Genomic DNA, 19,315 nt, shown 5'->3' with positions numbered 1-19,315 from the left:
CGGGCGGGACGTCCCGTATTTTCATTACCATATTAGTGCGCGGAACCGGGCTTCGCCCATTAAAGAAATAGACACATGCGGAAACGCGGCAGCCCCATGTAAAGTGTTCATCTTCTTGAGGATAAAGAACCAGGAAACTTTATTCTAGTTGTTCTCATTTCAATTCTGGAGACAAAGTCCCTCGGCCACGTGGACCGGACCCCCTTCTACCGAACCCTGAGTAGCCAGCAGGATGGAAGCATGTCAGGAACTAGTCGACCAGATTACAACATATGTATAACTAGCCACTGGAGCAGTCAGCAAGCGACGATCAGTCTCTGGTGTGACTCTTAACATTTAAACTTAATTTACGTAAATTAGTTAAACATAATTATTAAAGAGCATCTGCCAATCAGATTAATAAGGAATAATTAATGTATGAACTTAGGGCTCCTCTCAGTTTCTTATTATTAAAATAATTTCCGAATAACGGAACTTTAGCAACTTTGGCGGGAGAGAATGCTGAGTGAGACCTTCCCTAGCGCCAAGATAAGACGCCAGTACCGAGTGACTCGCGGACCGGGGCGGACGTGCGTTCTACGGGGAGCCATCATCCTTTCTCCACACCGAACAGTACTTCTGGTAAATATAGTCATACAACCCAAACCTATTTTCTTCGTTACGTTAACTCCCCGTGCATCCCTGGTCCTTTTACGGTGTAAGGCCTTACCCAGCCATTTAACTTTAAACTGCCCGCACGAGACATTACGTGGGGTAGTTCACCTTACGGCACGGGCCGACTCCCGCTACCAATGAACTTTTATTCAATGTCGAGTGCATAGGCGCCAACGACAGCTACATGTAAACTTTGTATCTAATATAACTGCGGGCCGCGGTTCACACAGGTGAACACGGGCGCCGCCATGTTGGCAATTTTCGGGATTGGCCACCTCCAATCAAATTCCCCCTTAACCTCGGCTAACATGAGGGTTTAACTACTGATAGAGTGTCAGAGCACTCGTATTGAATCCAGTGTAATTTTGTAGGGTAAATACTTGTACACTGTGTAAATGTAATTGCCAATGTAAATGTCCAGCTGATTAAACGACCACTCCGCACACTCCATGTGCGATGTATCACCGACAGTCTAACCCTCGAGTTCGTGTTTGTTATTGTATTGTGCTCCCTATCCCAGCTAGGAATCAGTGTATTATGCTGCACAGGGCCTGTGATGTGATACCAGCTAGGGACCCCTCCAACCACGAACTTCGCCGACGGTCTTTGCGGGCCACGCAGGGGCAACGCACTCACGAAACCCAAAATTGGTTAGATGCTGAGCTAACCTGGCGCCCTCCCGGAACACAATTTGAATCAGAGCCAGTTTTCCCGCTAGGATACACGCTCGGTCTCGAACACGAGAATCCAGACGACTGCAGTACCACAACCTTCAAATTTTTCCACAATTTTAGATAAGAGGTGAAAGATTGTATCGTTCTTATATTTAACTTAAATATCTTGTCAAATCAGCGGTGTGACGTGTAGTCAAACGAAAGGTCTGGCATTTTGCTGGATCGGGTTCGATATACCTGCTGGTACTATTTTTTTACATTTTATTTTTTTTTATTTCTCACATTATAAAACTATTAAGGTATGTACTCTTATCATTCATGGTGTAATTCGGTTTGCACCTACTTGAAAAACCAGGCACGTGGCTACGATTGAACCTAAAAATCTCACAATTTAATCTCATATTTTAGAATCTGTACACAAATCATAATCCGAGGATATTTCAATTTAATATATAAATACTAGTTTATAATGCCATCCCCAGGAGTCACGAGACTGAGACCTGGAGCTGTGAGCATAGTGAAAGGAAAGGGAAGTTATGACATTTTATGTCCAGGAGGGTGTCAGACTAGCTCTGGTGCCTAACCACTGATGCAGTGTGGGTCTTCGGCCCCAGTGTGGACCACTAAGCTCGTAGTCCCTAGCTGAAATACTGCTACAAACTACCTGCTTCACCCAGTAAGCTGATAATTAATACTCTCTCATGAAACTGAAAAAATAAACATAGAACATCTTAAAAAAACGACATGGTTTTAATCACACATGATTTGGTTTACAGATTCACAGTTTGTGCTGGGAAAATACAATAAAACTTGAAAGAATTTAACATGGAGCACAATTTATTAATAGTGGTACGCTGTAATGCTTAGTTCTCGTGGATATTCTTTTCTAAGAAACGAGGGTGGTTGAAACATATAGCTCGGGTTCCGCAGTGGGCGCCAAGAATCTATATTAATTTGACTGAAACAATATTACTTAAGAAGATGGCAGACTGACTTAACTGCCTGACAGACTGCAGCTGACTTAAGCAAAGTTCTGATCTGGAATGAGCAAGTGCCGTAAGCTCGAAACCTTGTGGCGGTCTTCATTCTTACACGAAAATGATAAACTATATATACACAAATATACATAGAGTCATATCTTAAGTATTTGAAATATTTTTTTTTTTTTTTCAATCGTAAACCTACATTAACAATAATTGTTGCCAATCAATGTCTGGTAACCTTAAATTTGCTTAATGTAAGTTCATTTTTGATTGACTGATTAAATTTTATTGATATACAAAGTGTTCGATTTCTTTTCTGATATTCGAGCATGGCTTTTTCGCTATTCTGAATGACACCCCAATATACCAAATGAGAATAATTTCCCTGACTATCTTAACATGGAAAATACGGCAAGGAATTCTTAAATTAAGCGTTACATTTAAGTATTTGATCTTTTAAGATCATTTATAATTATTGATTTTAAGGAAAAATAGATATTAAAGAGGATTTTTTTTTTTAAATTAGAAATATATTATTAAACTAGAAGAGTTAATATTAGAATAGTATTTCGAGTTTATAAAGTCCCTTTACTTTTTTCAGTATTACTGCTAGAATATTATCTGTATCTTGGTTGTCGGCAATAACCTTGCAATATTTTTACTTAGGTAAAGTTTTATCATATGATTCATCGTAATCAGTAGGAATTCTCATGACTACTGACTCGCTGAGTCAGATGGACAAAAAATTAAAAGTGGTAATTTTTTAAATTGTAAAAATCACGAAGAAGTAATCGTTAGAAAGTCATATTGTAACATTTCGAAAATCGATCATACTGTTTGCTACGATCCACGCGTAGGAATTATAAATCAGAATATTCTGCGAACAAATTGACAGTTGTAAATGAAAAGTAGGGCAGATGTTTTGACGTCAGTATGCTAAAGTAAATAATAATATTGAGGAGGGTGTGGGGATGAAATATGAAGTATGGCGACCGTCATGAGGTCGTGTACATGTTGCTTGCGGTTTAAGTTAAGCCCGGAAGAACTGGAACAACATGTTAGAAGTCAAGATATTGATAAACTGATTGAGAAGGACAAGCAGACGTTCAGAAGACAAGTAAAACTTCTATTACTTGGGGCAGGTGAGAGTGGGAAGTCAACGTTCCTGAAGCAAATGCGAATAATTCACGGTGTTAAGTTCGAGCCGGAATTAATAAAAGAGTATCAACATGTGATTTACCAGAACATTATAAAAGGAATGAAAGTATTGGTGGATGCAAGAGATAAGCTAGGGATTTCGTGGGAAAATCCTAAAAATGCCACTTACGGAGAATACATTCTTAAGTTTGAAAATAGCATGGCGTTGGACTCGAGACTGTTTGTTCAGTACGCTCCTTCATTAATTAACTTGTGGAGAGATTCCGGCGTAAAAAGAGCTTATGAAAGAAGAAGAGAATTCCAATTGGTGAGTTACTTTCATGTCTAATCTTACGTGTTATGTAGAGGTTAATTACCCACAATAACCATGTACCACGCATGTAGGCTTACTCATCCGTATTACCACATGGGAAAATGCATCACTGAAAGGGCCAGAGATGGGGAGACAGGAATATAATTATTGAGGGGATGGGGTTATAAAGACTTAAGGGGGGTGAACACTTACCGAGAGAGACTTCTGGGAAGCTCCTGAAGGATACGGACATGACATTGAGTGATTATACTTGCACTTTGTTGGCCAGACAGATACTAGGGTTTGCAGCTGCAGTATAGGATCTGTATGTGTGTAAGTTGGGGAAGGTGGAGCATATAACAGCAAGAGGATTCATAACTGTCTCTTCCTTGTCTTGTTGGTGATGCAATACTTATTCTAACTTGACAATGGTTAGTGATTCACTGTATTTTGAAATGTCAATGTCGTAATTATTTAGGACACTGGCATGCTCAAAGGGAAATTAATGATTTTTTTTTTTTTTTAACTTCCTAACATATTTCCTGATCATTCTGTAAAACTGTATTGTGATATTTCAAGTAGTTGATTACTGGTAATTTACCATTTTAATAGTTGATTAGGTTAGGTTAGCCAAATTTAATATTTTAAATACTGTAATCATGTGTAAACAGTTGGTTATGTTTGTAAGCTACATTAACCCGTCATTGGTCGCATTGTAAAATGTTACACCAGTGGTCGCGCATGAGCATTTTGCTCACAGACTTAATTTTACGATTATAGTCGTGCTTAACCACTTTTAAAAGGCCAAGTATTTTTACTTACTGCAAATGAAACAACTCTGCTTGTTTAAATAATATTTAATATTATTATCACATAACTTTTAATTTTTTTTACATAAAACATCATCACAATAAACTATTTGGCTGTATACTGAGTTTCCTTTGTCCGGCCTACGAATACAACTATAAATGCAGTAATGTTGGAAGCAACAGAAAATCACACATTATTCACAACTTCATCATTTTCTAGCACAAAAATTATTAAATCTACTGAGTCTTTTGAGGGCACACTAATTTATGTTATATGTTTGAGACTATGACTAATAGAACACACATTATGCAATAGAGAATTTCTACATCAAATTTTACTGCTTTCATGGAAATTTACATTTTATAACACCTAACTTTATTAGGATTTTTCAACGTTATCTTGGTCAAAATTTTGATCATTGGCGGCTGCTTGGTTTTCAGGTGATAAACTCTCCGGCATCCATGGTGAAAACTTCTGTAAATACGAAGCACAGAATATATATTACATTACTGAAAATTCTAGTCAAAAATAAAATAGAAACATAAAACTATGGAATGACTACAATCACATATCTTCCTCTGGAATTCCTAAGTGCTTTTCCAAAATTATAAAATCTTGTCTCACTTCTATCCAAATTCAGCTTTTCAGCTTCCGTATTCAAAAGTCATTTCTTATTATATACGAAAATCAACTATTTTGTGACAAAATGTTAATGTTTATTATAATTGATGTTTTATGTAATATACTTTTTTTTGTATTTTCAATCAAAATATTGATAATTATAACATAACTTACATGTTCTGGAACATTCAGCGATTTGTTGAAGCGCCAAAGCCACAATTTTCTTCCCCCGATTTATTTCAATAAGTAATACCACTAATCATTAGATTTATATTAAACAAAATAAGTCTCACGAGAATATATTCCACGACTAAAGACAGCACTTTGCAAACCAAACAGTCGTCACAAGTGTAGCAACGCGACTGGTCGCACTGTGAGCAAACTGCTCATGCGGCGTGCATGTCTGTAAGCGATATCTTATATCAAGGCCAAGTATCAGTTACATCCTGTCAGCCACCTAGTGACTTGATAAGGAAGGTTCAAAACTCAGCTAGAAGAAAGGACACCTCCACGCAGCAATAAAATCAATCAGTAAAACAATATTTCTGAGTGTGAGCAAAATGCTCATAGCGCGACCAATGACATGTTAATTATGTTAATGTATTCAATATAAAATATGTTTTATTGATGTAGCTTACTTAAACCAACAAATTTTTGAAGGACAATCGTTAAAATAATGAATCGGCGACACATACAAAAATTTAACATCAGAAACATATATGAAGTAATTCACCTTCACAACATGCAAACATTTGTTTCAAATTTTAACATGGTAATGAATAATATAGTTACAGTTTTGCCATTTTTACAGAATGATTATAAAAATGTCAGGATGTAAATAAAGTGGAGTAATCCTGACAATGGGGTAAAGAGGACATCCTAAAATTTAAATACGTTCCTGTAAGGTGTTAAAATCGATAGAATATTTTTTAGATGCAGAGTAGATTAAAGGCCCTATAAATTACATTTTATTGATGTTTTTCACTTTAAGGAAAGTATTAAAAGTTGGGACTGCCGTCTTTACCCCATGGTTGTAACTACCCCACTTGACTCTATTCATTTTATAATTTTTGGATGTTTTTCTCTCCTAGATAGTAACCATAAGTGCATCCATTTAACCACACAAACTTCCTTGGTTGTAGAATTTTTTGCCTGGATAATATTGATATATACTCCACTCCCTAACAAAATGAATTGATATTTCTCCTAAAAATAAGACATTGTTCCTTATTGCTTCGAAACCAGAATGGTAGAGAAAATGGTTTACTTTGTTCGTATGCCATGTTGAAACTTTTATTTACAAGGTATTGGTGCATCCATACGTGTGTGGGGCCAACTCCTTTACTTGTCAAGCTTTTGACAAGTGGAGGAGCGGAGAGAAAATTCTTCTGTGGTCAAATGATAGTTGCCTTAATGGCAGTTTAACTTAAATGAAAGATATACATTTTTACATGACAAGAAATAATTTATTTGACTACCCAAATACAACACTTGCCTAGGCATTTGCAAGAGGGGGTAAGGTCGATATATTCCCATTCCCCTCACTTGAAGTTATGAATAAATTTGCACTGTGTGAGAAGCCGGCCCAAAGAAAGTGTTTCGGTGTGGCAATAAACATTGCAAATAGAATTCCCTATTTTTTGTTATGTTGCCTTTTATTATAATGGTTAAAAAAATATTCTATTTATTATCTTGAAAAGTATTGTACTCAATCGTGAATAATTCTTTTGCAGTCTTATTGGTATGAACTTTATTAATAAAACTTTACTTTTTTGTTACGTATCTTTTAATGTTGACAACTGTCTATTGTAAAAAATGTTTTTAATGAAATATTGAATTATATCCTCTGCACTTGCTGTGTTTGTGCTGGCGATTGCAGAATTGTGCACATTTGGAGGAACAGTTATTTTTTTTAAAAATACCTTTGGAAGAAAAAAAATATTGAGAATTTTACAAATAGGTCTAGGTAAACATTATTATATTTCCATGGTTTTCTGTGCAAATCAGCATTTGACCATGAGCAGAGGATTTGTCATCATTTGTATTTACTTACACTTTTCTGTTTCAGAGCGATTCGGTTCAGTATTTCTTGGATAACTTGGACAGGATATCAAGAGTTGTAAGTACCTAGGCTGCTGTTAAACTATGTAATTTTAATAATTATGTGTTCTAGCTAGTCAGCGAGTGACTGGAAGCCAAGGTTCATTTAAATTGCTGTGACTTTTAATTAAAAATTTATGTCCTAATGTTCAGGTCAAGTTACTAATCCTTGATAGATCATAAGAGTTTCATAAAAGAAACAAATTTTCAAAAAGTTATTTTGCATAGGTCTTAAAAATGTTTCAAATGCCATCGTCATACCTTGAAATTATGCTGAGATTAAACTGCAGTGTGATGTTTCACTAACAACTAACTAATTGCTAGCAAATTATGCAGTGTTTACTAAAGGGCTTGATTGACACTTTTTACAATGTTTTTCAGTCTTTGTTTTTAAACATTTTTCATTCCTGTGTATTAGTATGCTATGTTAAATAGTTAGAATACTTGAAATTGATTCTTTTCTTTCATATTTTACAAAATACATCTCTGAATAATTAACAGTCGCATGCAAGTGAACATATTTAAGCTAAAGGAAAGTTGCTGCCTGTATTACCAGCTAGAACACTGCACTCAAATCATGCATGAGAATCATCCTGAAAGTGTTTAAGTGCAATTTTTACTATGCACTGCATTTGAAAAAGTCTTATAAAAATTGTTTTGCTAAGGTTTTTATACATTACCTTGGAGGTAAAAGACACCATGACCAAAATTTGAATTTTGCAGGTGAGCAAGTTTTCGATTAATGTCCACAGTGTTCTGTAACTCCGAACTGAACATGCATATTTTCCCTGTTTAAAGTGACTGAACATAGTGCTCTATACCAATATGTAGAGCGAAAGTTGAACCTGAGGTGAGAGGTTTTAGCACCTCTGGTATTACCAGCGCCACTAAGGTTAATAAGCTGCTGTGAATGGACTGTCAGCAGGTGTTCCGTATCTCTGTCCCTTCGGGGGGTCTCAGCATGAAAGGAAAATCTCATCCAAAATATCATATGATTCAGAGAGTTAATCAACTTGTGTGGCTGTACGTAACAAATATGTATTTTCACCACAGAGATGTTATTAATGAAATAACTTTAAGTATTTAAAGAAACATGTAATAGAAAAGATTTATTTATTTTGAAAAACTATAAAAATTTACTCTACGTGTGGTATTCAAGGCTGGAACCCTGTCAAAAGGCTATTTTGACTTTGTTAAGGTGTTGGAAACGAGATGGATACTTGAGTACACTACAGTTATTAAAAGAAAAGTGTCATTCATGCATGAAGGCTGGGACTTATCAGTAGGTAGTGTTATCAGAGACAAGATAAAGTATGAAACAATAGAACAAAGTCTGTGAGCACAGCATACTTCATGCTTGTTAAAAAGGAATTAGCCTCGGAACCATGTAACAAACTGGAGACATAACTTCAAGTTTTCTGTGAAGCCTTGCTTGCTCGAATAGTTGCAGGTGTTCTTGGCTAGTTTATACCCTGTGGATGTTGTCGTAGCAGATTCGTGGTCTCGGATACTGAACATTAGTAGTTCCGTACATATTTTGATAAAAAAATTTTAAACTATTAATTTAAGTATTATGTTAACATAAATACACCCTCCAAACGAAAATCAAATTTGGCCTCGGAAGGAGCTGTCGCTACTTCGCCCTCCCTAATGCCACCTTCTGGAGCCAGGCTTACATGGTTGAGATTCGGTCGTTCAGCTGCTGTCAGGGACAGACCTATTCTGTCCAGCCTGGGAAATAAACCTTACAAGCAGGTTAAATTCACTTGGGGGTGGGATTTGGAGCATCGGCAGTCCTCCACATTTCCTGCTTGCAAAGACCAGGGATCTTGATCCATTGTAATGGAATCTAGATCTCTACATGTAAGATGACTCGTTATGGTTATCACAGTGCTGTAAGAGAAGCCAGTGGACCTAAGCTAAGACATGTGTAACATTAACCTAGTTCAATAGTCGCTGAGTGTGAGAACTGCAACCTTGTGTCCCTACACTGTCATAGTGTCCCGTGTTTGGAGAATGGTCTCAGCGAACGTGTCAATTTTAGGTTTCATTGCTGTTATAATCAGGAAGATGGACTAGACTGTATTTTTCTGAGTGTTTTAATATTTTACACTCTTTTACCAAATGAATGGTACAGTGTTGCTGTTCAATTTGTATTCGAAAGTGAACAGCATTTTGGTTTTATCCTGCAAAATTTCAACTAATGTTGTAACTGACACCGCCATAGTTTCTAAATTCCCAAGAAATAATTTGTATGGATTTTTGTGTTTGATTATTGCAGGATAAAATTAATTAGTGATTCAGTCTCAAAAACAAGATAAATAATCACAAATTATACAAAATCACTAAATGGCTGATAACTTTGAAAATATTTCTGTGTTATGTCTGCACTTCTATGTATATATACCTCTTTGGCCCTATTCTGTGGAAATATGGTTTATTTTTAACGGGTACACATTTAATATCTCAGATTCACTGTGATCTTTTGTAATGTGTCTTGTATGTTTGTCACTGGTGATTTTATATCGAACAATTTGTTCAGACTGTGGCAAAAGCATTTTTTAATACATAAATGTGTTGCGGTGGACAACAAAAAACTTAAAGGACACGGGTAATGAACTAGCAACATAATTTTTTTTTAGCTTACTATTTGCAAACATAACATTGTTACCATAAATGACCTTTGTCCAAAGGGTGTATTTGATTCCCCTTGTATCTGTGGATTAAATAAAATAATTTACATAAGACTGTAATGCAACACACAGAAGTAATGAGATGTACTATGTGCAGGTAGTAACATAATCAATAATAATGAATGTGTTGTTAAGTGTATGTGAGTACTATAAAATAAATGTAAGAAATGTACTCACACTGGGTGTTTAGTTTTGGGCACCTCATATTTTCTACTGAGCACTTGAAAATAAATTTACCGTTACCGCCCCAAGTCTTTTCCCCCTCGTCCTTGTGAGTAACAGTGCTGCTGTGTGCCTCCTTGTTTCAGGATTATGTCCCTTCGCACCAGGACATTCTCCACGCACGGCGCGCGACCAAGGGCATCTCCGAGTTCGTCATTTTCATCAACAACATTCCGTTCCAGTTCGTGGACGTGGGCGGCCAGCGCTCCCAGCGACAGAAGTGGTTCCAGTGCTTCGACTCCGTCACCTCCATCCTGTTTCTAGTCTCGTCGTCGGAGTTCGATCAAGTGCTGCTGGAGGACAGGTGGGCTGCTGTGTGCCGGTCGCTTGTTGTGTCTCCTGCTTATCATTTGTCGAAGCTAGTTTTGTGCGTTAAACAAAATGGCAATAGAGCCAGCAAGTATGTTTGCTTTCTGCTTTTATTTTATATGTACGTATATATTTCTTGGTTGAGTATTTACAGTTTTTTTGTAAAGGAAGTTATTTAGTATTTGATAATATTTGCTGCATGCACTACACCTGTTCACTTCTGTTGTTCGATATTAAAATGTTTTCCAGGTGAAAACAAATCGTGATGTGTTTGTTTGTGTCGCAGGCGCACGAACAGGCTGGAAGAGTCGCGCAACATCTTCGACACGATCGTGAACAACCGCGTGTTCCAGAGCGTGTCGATCATCCTGTTCCTGAACAAGACGGACCTGCTGGCGGAGAAGGTGCGCTCGCGGGAGACGGACGTGCGACTCTACTTCCCCGACTTCGCGGGCGACCCGCACAGCCTGCGCGACGTGCAGGAGTTCGTGCTCGACATGTTCGTGGCGGTGAAGCGCGACCGCAAGAAGCCGCTCTTCCACCACTTCACCACCGCCGTCGACACCGAGAACATCACGGTGGTGTTCAACGCCGTCAAGGACACCATTCTCACCCGGAACCTGGAGTCGCTCATGCTCCAGTAGCCGCGCCCGCCCCGTTCGCACCGTTGTTTTATTGTTGGACCCGTTGCATTGTTAGCGGTTGACTGATACCTGACAAATCAACAGTTAGGTTTGTGATTTTAATCAAATACATCTTGTATAAATAATTCCCTTCACAAAGAATGTCTTTTGTTTTCCCCTTTTGTGCTGTTTAGTTGTGTTCATTCATGAAATACGTAGTGGCAGAAATGAGTTTGCTAGATATTTACACTTTTAACACTGGTGTTACAACAAAGTGAGCAGAATCATTAATTTAAATAATTAAGTTTGTGTAGGGATCTGGTTATGTGAGGTAGCCTGTTGGAAATAAAGCAGCTTCTAAATATTTGCAGTTCCTTAATTCATAATATATCATCATGATATTTAGATCAATTTTTTAATTCAAGAAGCTTATTTTTTTTTTCTAATGTGGATTATTATTGTTTCATAATTTTTGTTTTTACTCCCAGACTTATCCATTTTCATGCATTTTTTTTACTAGTAATGTGCAAGTAGCAAGTCTGTGCAAATATTAAAAGTTTCATATACCAAAAATAATATTATTATGATTTGTATTTAATTCAATTACAAACACTTATAGCTTGAAGTAAGGAGTATTCAATTTATTCTAAGAGTAGTGAAGCTGTGGTTGAGTGTGTTTATACACAGTTTATATAATATATTTCATGGTGAACTACGTTAAAACTCAAACAACTAGACACACTGATTACAGGAAATTTTTTTAATTTGTTGAGAACTGTAAGCAGTTTTGTCACCACTATAAAGATATCCCTAAAAAATTGAAAATGTTATTTTCCCAAGGTTTTTGTAACCATTCACGTGAAACATGTAGTGCCATTGTATGAAAGCATTTACAGGTATTTTTTTAAAAATTATATTTTATAATTTCATAAAATATTAAAAATTTCCACCACTTTTGCTACGTTTAATATTTTATATTTAAAAAATATTGCATAATTGTATTCAGATTTGATGCATGTTAAAAAAAGGATGTTTGCACAGGCCTATAGTCTGTCTCATGCTTAGACTGCAGTAGAGGAAATGGTTAACACTGTTGCCAGATTGATCTCCACCCGGCTTTGTTAGCATTAACAGTCTTATTTTGTATACCATCAGTCCATCATTAGTCACAATTAGTTTTTTAAAAAATAAAATTAATCTTTTTGTGTCTTGATTTTTATAAGACCATAAAATAGTGTCTGTTGACAATATTATTACAGTTTTTGTCATTCTGACAGAAAAAAATAATTAAATGCTAAACACCAATTATTACTTCACAGGAGGAACTATTTGTAGCAGTGACTAGTGATAGCAAGGCATTTCATGAAAGTATGTGCTATGCTGAAAAGAGCCAAACTTTTTAAAATTAAATAATGATGCTAACAAATGGTTAACAAAAATAGTTGAAACCAAGCTGGTATCTTTCAATTACGTCTCCTAAGAAATAAAAAAATATTATCAGATGATGATCTTGAGGGAATACAATAGGAAATGTATTTCTACAGTTCTCATTCCAAATTTTACTTTACAAAATACTTTTTTAGATACATTTTAAAGAAATTCAATTACGTTACAAAGATGTATGAAAATTTTGCATCCGTTGATGTGCATCTGCCAAAAGAGACGCCAAAAAGACAGCGCTAATGGCAGAAAACGATGGATTAGAAAAATAGACTAAAAGGCCCATTAAAATTCACACTGCAATCTAAGTATGAGTTGTGCTATAATAAATAGTATTGTGAGAAATGTATTACATAAAACTAGAACTCGAGGGTGTATACACTGTCCTTTGTAGTGAAAATGTTTTAATTTGCAGTGCATTAACTGATTAACAGTTATCTTTCATTTATGATTTCTCAAATCAGTTGCTCACGTTCTAGTTTAACGCTTCTAGAGAACTTGAGGACAATCTGTTTAAGAGTTAATGCTTGCCTCGGAGTTGTCCTGTACAGTTCAGGCGGAGCATTGACTGCAATTTGGTGCTGATGTAATATAAAATGTCCTTCAGGGAAGTAGACTCCAGACTGAGTCCCTAATATAAAAGTTACAAGTTTCTTACTAGTATGTATTCATAATGTGTGGCCTTTTAATTGTATTTTGTATGCAATTGAATCTTTTTTATCATAACTATCATACAGTACTGATTTTTTAGCATATTAAAATTTGACCTTGTCATAAACAATGTTATTTATGATTTTATTAATTGAACTAGCAATTAACTGTGCACAGAATTTAAATGATACATCAATTACGTAGAATGTTTTTTTTAATTAATACATTTGAAATAAATGTTTTATCTGTTATAGAGTATTTTTTAAGTAGATTTCGAAGAAAGACTATCTATTGTTGTTGCCATGATGAGACTTCCGTAAATTTTTTAAATATTTTTTCATTTCACGGTCCTGAGACCCGAAAACCATAGTTATCTCAGAAGTTTCCATATACAGTAGAACTCTGTTAACATGTTTCGAAGGGTCAAATGGAAAAACATGAGCAGGAAATATCAAATTGCCTCTTGTCAGTGTTAAAACCTTTTTAACGATGAACTCGTGTAGCCGTGTGAACAAATTTAACGGTAAAACCATTGATAGGTACTCTTGATGCTTGAATTTGCTTAAACCAAGCCAAAAATCTTTCTTTAACGCTGCCACGTTTCTTTAAAATTGTCTCGCGACTTGTGATGATAGCACTTAAGAGTGAAACTGCCCAGAGAAAATTAACAAACTGAACATGTGTTGATTGAGAATTCCTGTCTACAAATATAATAAATTCAGCTCTATCACCATATCACCAATAGAAAACACTTTTTTTTTTGTGTCATCATGTAATGGTTGGCATACTTAAATATTGTAAAACTCTACATACGTATGCACATCTAAAACACACTAGAATGGCGAGGAATGAAAGGATTAATTTTTTTCCCTAGAGGAAGGTGTTAGCAGACATGTAACTGCAAACGTATGTACCTTTGATATGTATGTATATACAGAATATACTCTGTTAGCCAGCGCTACCTCATTGTTTTCGCATACAATCCTATCATTGGTAAAACATTGATTGATGATAAAAACTGTTGTAAAGTGTAAATTAAATGGTTTATTGAATCAAACTTCTTAGATGTGATGAGTGTTGGAATAGTAATGGTTTTTGAGATTTTTTTTGGTTGCATTTATTGAATTTTTCGAGTGGAAATCTAATTTTTATAAGCAGGGAATGCATAATATGTAAAACATTTTAGACAGGATGTAAATACATTGTCCTTATGGGGAAGATGTTGGGCCTTAAAACATGATGTTGTAAGCAGGAAAATATTTATAAACATTAAAACAGGGTTCTACTGTATATATATTTTATATCACTTTGTTATTGACACAATAACTGCTGTAATTGTGCCCAAATCACTTTCCAACTGATATATATATAATAAAGTTATGGAAAATCTCGGTGGAGTTGGTTATGGGGCAAAGTAGGACCAAAGGTAAATGGGAAAGTTTAAAAAAAAAAATGAAAGCAGAAATATTGTGATAACGCTCTTAATATCTGACAAATACCACATCCGTTTTAAGGTATTATACCTTGTAAGAGTAATACCAAAAATGGTTGTCTAATCCATTTTTGATACTGCCAACCTTCATCATAAGGGGTGAGAAAAATTGGGGTTGGAGAACCTTAATATTCCCACCTTCCATAGTAGGCACATTCAAATTCATTGTAAAATTTGTAAATGTTACCAAAATATTTTGTCTGGAACTATTTTGACAACTGAAACCTTAGAGCGAATGTATTTGTTTAGTGCTTAGCTTAAGAAACTAAATAGGAATGTTTTCCATTACCAACATGGCACGGAACCTGACTACAGCGTCAGGCTGACTTCACGCTCCGGGCCATGTCATTGCTGTTGAGTGTATTCCGGGAATCACAAGAACATTTTGGCTGCGTGGGATATGTGAGAATATTTGATTCATACTTGTGGGAGATAAGTGTTGTGCATTAAGTTTCCTAAGTGTTCCTGAAGTTCCTGGAATATTCCAGAAGTTTCAAGAATGTGCCAAGAGAAATAAGGATCTTCGAAATCTGCCTTCACCTGTAGACTGTGCCAAAAGTTTTTTTTTTTTTATTCTGGCTGCTTAAGTCGTATCTTCTATGAATATTTTCAGTTTGTATTTTTTTTCCTTGTTTTGTTATAAATGAAGTGCTGAATATCAAAATTGCATGTTGTGTTTACAATTTTAAAAGGAGCATTCTCATTTCTCAGTATTATTTTTGTATCCCTTGTAATGGAAAAAATATATATATAGTATATATATATATATATATATATATATATATATATATTATTTTGTTTTTAATTGCATTAAGTGCTGCTATCCGTTATTAAGAATAATATGGCTTTCATTCTGCTGTCTATAGTATTACAAGGCATTTGTGCATGTAGTTTGAGGCTTGTAAGGTTTGCTAGTTCTTCCATTTATATGGTACATTTGTTCATTCCAAAACATTTGGTGTGTAAGAATAATTGTATAAAGGTTTTTATAACATTTACAATTTTTGAAAGTACAGTTTTTATCACTGTTTATTCAATTGTCCATAAATGTGACCAGGTGTGTTTTTCTAATACTCATTTTGGAATAACCTTTAAAAAAAAAAAGTGTATATTGTTTGATTTGTATTAATTATGGTGCATAGTTTTTACAAGTAAGTTTTGTAAATTTCTTGTATATTTACTCTAATATATTTATTAATAGTTTTCTTGATATGAAATGTTTATTGTTATTATGTTTCCAGTTTGCCAATAAGTCTTCCTTCAGCAGCTGTTGCTGATAAACTGAATGCCAAGTGTTCATCTTACATCTCACAGATGTACTGACTACAGAAGTGAAAGTTTTTTTTTTTTTGTGTTTGTAAAATTGCTACACAATCCATGAGCACTCGCATCCAGAAAAAGTGATTTGACAGAATGTGTGTGAGATTTTAACATTGTGTGTTATCACTTCTGTTTTAAAATAGCTGTAGCAAATTGAAATGATAATCATCATAACTGTGCATTAATTTAAAAAAAATATTTATAGTAGAGTCATACTTTCTGCAAACCAACCAACCTCTTGCCTCGTTGCCGATGTGAATTTATTGACGTATAAACTCTGTTGGGTACAAGAAAATGATTGAAGGACTAAAATAACTTAGCAGTCTCTAGGTATTTAATTTTAACTCAAGTTTACAGTGTTGTCGTGTGACGCTTTGAGGTACATGCCGGCCTGCGGGGTTCACTTTGCTAGTCTGGCTGGTCCCAGTGTAGGTTCCTAGGTGGGGTTGGTGGGAAAGGCCTGAAGAGTTCATTTGAATTGATTGCACAGTTAATGAACTTGATTTAATATTCTTGTATCTTAGTTAATTTTCATTAGATCTTAAGGAACATACACATTTTATTTTTAAATATATATTATTTTATTCAATTTGTAATTGGTATGGAAACCACATGAATATTTAATCTTGAGAACATAATTTAATTTTTATCATGTCTGGAATATAGTATATCTTTGGTGTCTTATTTAAAATACCTAACTACTTATTTTTAATACAAAATTGTTTTTGTGTGATTTTGAAGATAGTAAATTTTGATATAATAATTTGTTCAGTTAGCGCTATATTAAAAAAATAGTATTGAGCAGCCGGCAGTGTAGTGTCTGGGTGAGTGCTACATGTAACTCTCAGTTCTGTAGTCCTGTAGTCCTGTGTAGATGTGTGCGTGCCTTTGTTCCATGCCAGAACAGTCTGTCACAATGATGCAGCTTGCAAGATGTACTTCGTGCGCCTTTGAAACATGCCTCGTCGTTCAGACGTAAAAAGAAAGCTTCAGTTTGTGATGCAGGTGTGTTACGTCAAACTACAGGCCAGTGTAAATTGTTGGCTGAAATGGTGCTTGCATTTCGAGTACAAATATGTTTTTTTTTTTTTTGTGAGAGGAGTGTTTGATTATTATGTCCTTTCTTTTTTTGGCTAGTGTGTTATAAATATACACAATCTGTTGTATTATTTGCTGTTTTTATCAGAAAAACTTGTAATTTGTTTTACATTATGCTATGTGGCACCTAAAATAATTTTAACTTTAATCAGAATTATCAGACACTCCTAGGGATTACAAAGCCATTTGACAAGGCATCTTGTACACATTTATTAGAAACATTAGATAATATTTGTACTGTAGTGTCATGTATATATCACATGCAAAGACTTGAGATTGTATTTTTTTATTATTTGTCATAGTGCATGAAGATATATAAAAAACCAATACAGAGAGTTGTTATGAATTAAGCATTTGTATTATATTAAGTTTGTAAAGTCAGTCAGTTTTTGTAAATTAGTAGTACATTTGCATAACTATGAATGCCAATCTTTAGCACAGTTGTTGAAAATTAGCTGACATGAAGTTATGTTGGTAAATTATCTTTGCTGTTTGACTTTTGTTGTATTGTGACAGGTTTTGAAAATATTATACATACAATATATTATCATGATTTTGATTTTATTTTTTTTATAATCCTGACTGCCATTGTATTTGCTAAGTTTGTATTTTAGGTAGATTTCAAAGAAATTTTCAAGGTCCATAAACCCTCAAAACCATTGTCAACACAAAAGTTTATGTTTTTTTATTTGATATATTTTTTTTTTATGGACATCTTGACATGATAACTGCCAGAGTTTTTTTACAACTGATACATAAAATCAAGTAGTGGAAAATCTCGCTTGAGTTCGTTAATGGGTAATATCCTACCAAAGAGGTTGAAATGGGGAAGGTTTTTTGAAAATTAGAAAAATTGCTGTAACTCCCATAGTATGGAAAATAATCACATCCACTTGAATGTATCAGAACTCGTAGGAGTGATATCAAAATCTTTTGTCTGAAAAGTTTTTGAATTTTTGATACAACCAACCATAACTGTAAGGGGTTGAATAAACAAAGGTTGGAGGACAAAAAGTTCATAACTCCCATCATAGGCACAACATCGAATTCGTTCAAATTGTTTTGTTAATCTTACAATTTTTTTTCTAAAAATTTTGTCAAAATAAATTTTTGATTAAACGAACCATTGCTACAAGAGGTTGGAAAAAAGAGGGGTAAACTTAAAAAAAATCATAACTCCCTCAGTAGGCACACAATCAAACCCGTTCAAATTGTTTGTACACCTTATAAATATTATCAAAACATTTGTCTGAAATAATTTTTGATACATCCAACCATTGCTACAAGGGGTGGATAAAGAGGTTTTAAAATACAACAAATTAATAATTCCCTTAATAGGCGTACCATCAAATTTGTTCACAATGTATGTAAATCTTATAATATTTAATTAAAATGTTAGTCTGAAAAAATTTTTAATACTGCAAACCATTACTGAAAGGGGTTGAAAAAACCTGGGGTTCAAATAAGAGAATAAAACTTCCCTACAAAGTACTCAATTCAATTAACAGGCCACACGAACTAAGTATTATGTGCATGTTACTTAGTATGCCTGATTTATATAAAGCTGAGGGCTGTAAGATAAGATGAGAGGGACGATGGGAAACCGAGTGGTGACGCACAGCACTTTAAAGAAGTACGAGAGTTTGAAATTTTAATGAAAATTCACACTGGTTGGTGATGGGGCTGGAAAAGTATTGAGTGCAAGGGGCTATCCTTAGAGCCAAATGATTGAAGGGACGATGTCAATTTCACGGATGCTGAGGGAGATGGCTGCAGGTGGTAGGTCATAGGCAGTACGAAGCGTGTTATTACCAGCCGTGGCGCTGGGTTAGATGGAATTTCTCCGCCCTTTAATTGCAGCATTTTCGGGCATTTAGTGATTTTTTTATCAATCCATAATTAATATGAGAGAATTTTAATGTTTTTAGTACATAAATTAAATATTTAATTTATTTAACCTTTATTGTGTTGGTTAAGGCACAGTGTGATGTTAACCCTCAACCACACCATCTAACGGGACTCAATCAGACCATGACCCCAGACGAAGAGACTGTTCTGTGAGGAGCCTTCAACTTTGTGTACTGACTACTTCATTCGGTTAAATGTGACATTACACAACAAAACCTTTTATTTAAAAATTCCTTATATTTTCCTTGTTTACTATGCGGTGCAGGG

General features: G+C 34.9%; 1 protein-coding gene across 1 annotated transcript; it reads left to right on the top strand.

The window, feature by feature from the left end:
- Positions 1–2,942: 2,942 nt before the first annotated feature.
- Positions 2,943–18,449, top strand: LOC134532492 (guanine nucleotide-binding protein subunit alpha homolog). The gene is made up of 4 exons (XM_063368928.1): positions 2,943–3,776; positions 7,261–7,311; positions 10,294–10,511; positions 10,803–18,449. Exons 1-4 carry the CDS (start codon positions 3,297–3,299, stop codon positions 11,158–11,160), a joined length of 1,107 nt encoding a protein of 368 aa, XP_063224998.1. The 5' UTR covers positions 2,943–3,296; the 3' UTR covers positions 11,161–18,449.
- Positions 18,450–19,315: the final 866 nt, after the last annotated feature.

Source organism: Bacillus rossius, chromosome 6 (assembly GCF_032445375.1).
Source record: "Bacillus rossius redtenbacheri isolate Brsri chromosome 6, Brsri_v3, whole genome shotgun sequence".
NCBI lineage: Eukaryota > Metazoa > Arthropoda > Insecta > Phasmatodea > Bacillidae > Bacillus > Bacillus rossius.
The sequence above is the reverse complement of the archived record's forward strand: the minus strand, read 5'-3'. Positions and strand labels throughout refer to the sequence as shown.

Bases quoted from the DNA above. Each gene is read 5' to 3' on its own strand.
- LOC134532492 (XM_063368928.1), top strand. From the start codon at position 3,297: ATGGCGACCGTCATGAGGTCGTGTACATGTTGCTTGCGGTTTAAGTTA. The intron at 3,777-7,260 runs GTGAGTTACTTT...TTTCTGTTTCAG, and splicing joins GAAGAAGAGAATTCCAATTG to AGCGATTCGGTTCAGTATTT. The intron at 7,312-10,293 runs GTAAGTACCTAG...TCCTTGTTTCAG, and splicing joins TGGACAGGATATCAAGAGTT to GATTATGTCCCTTCGCACCA.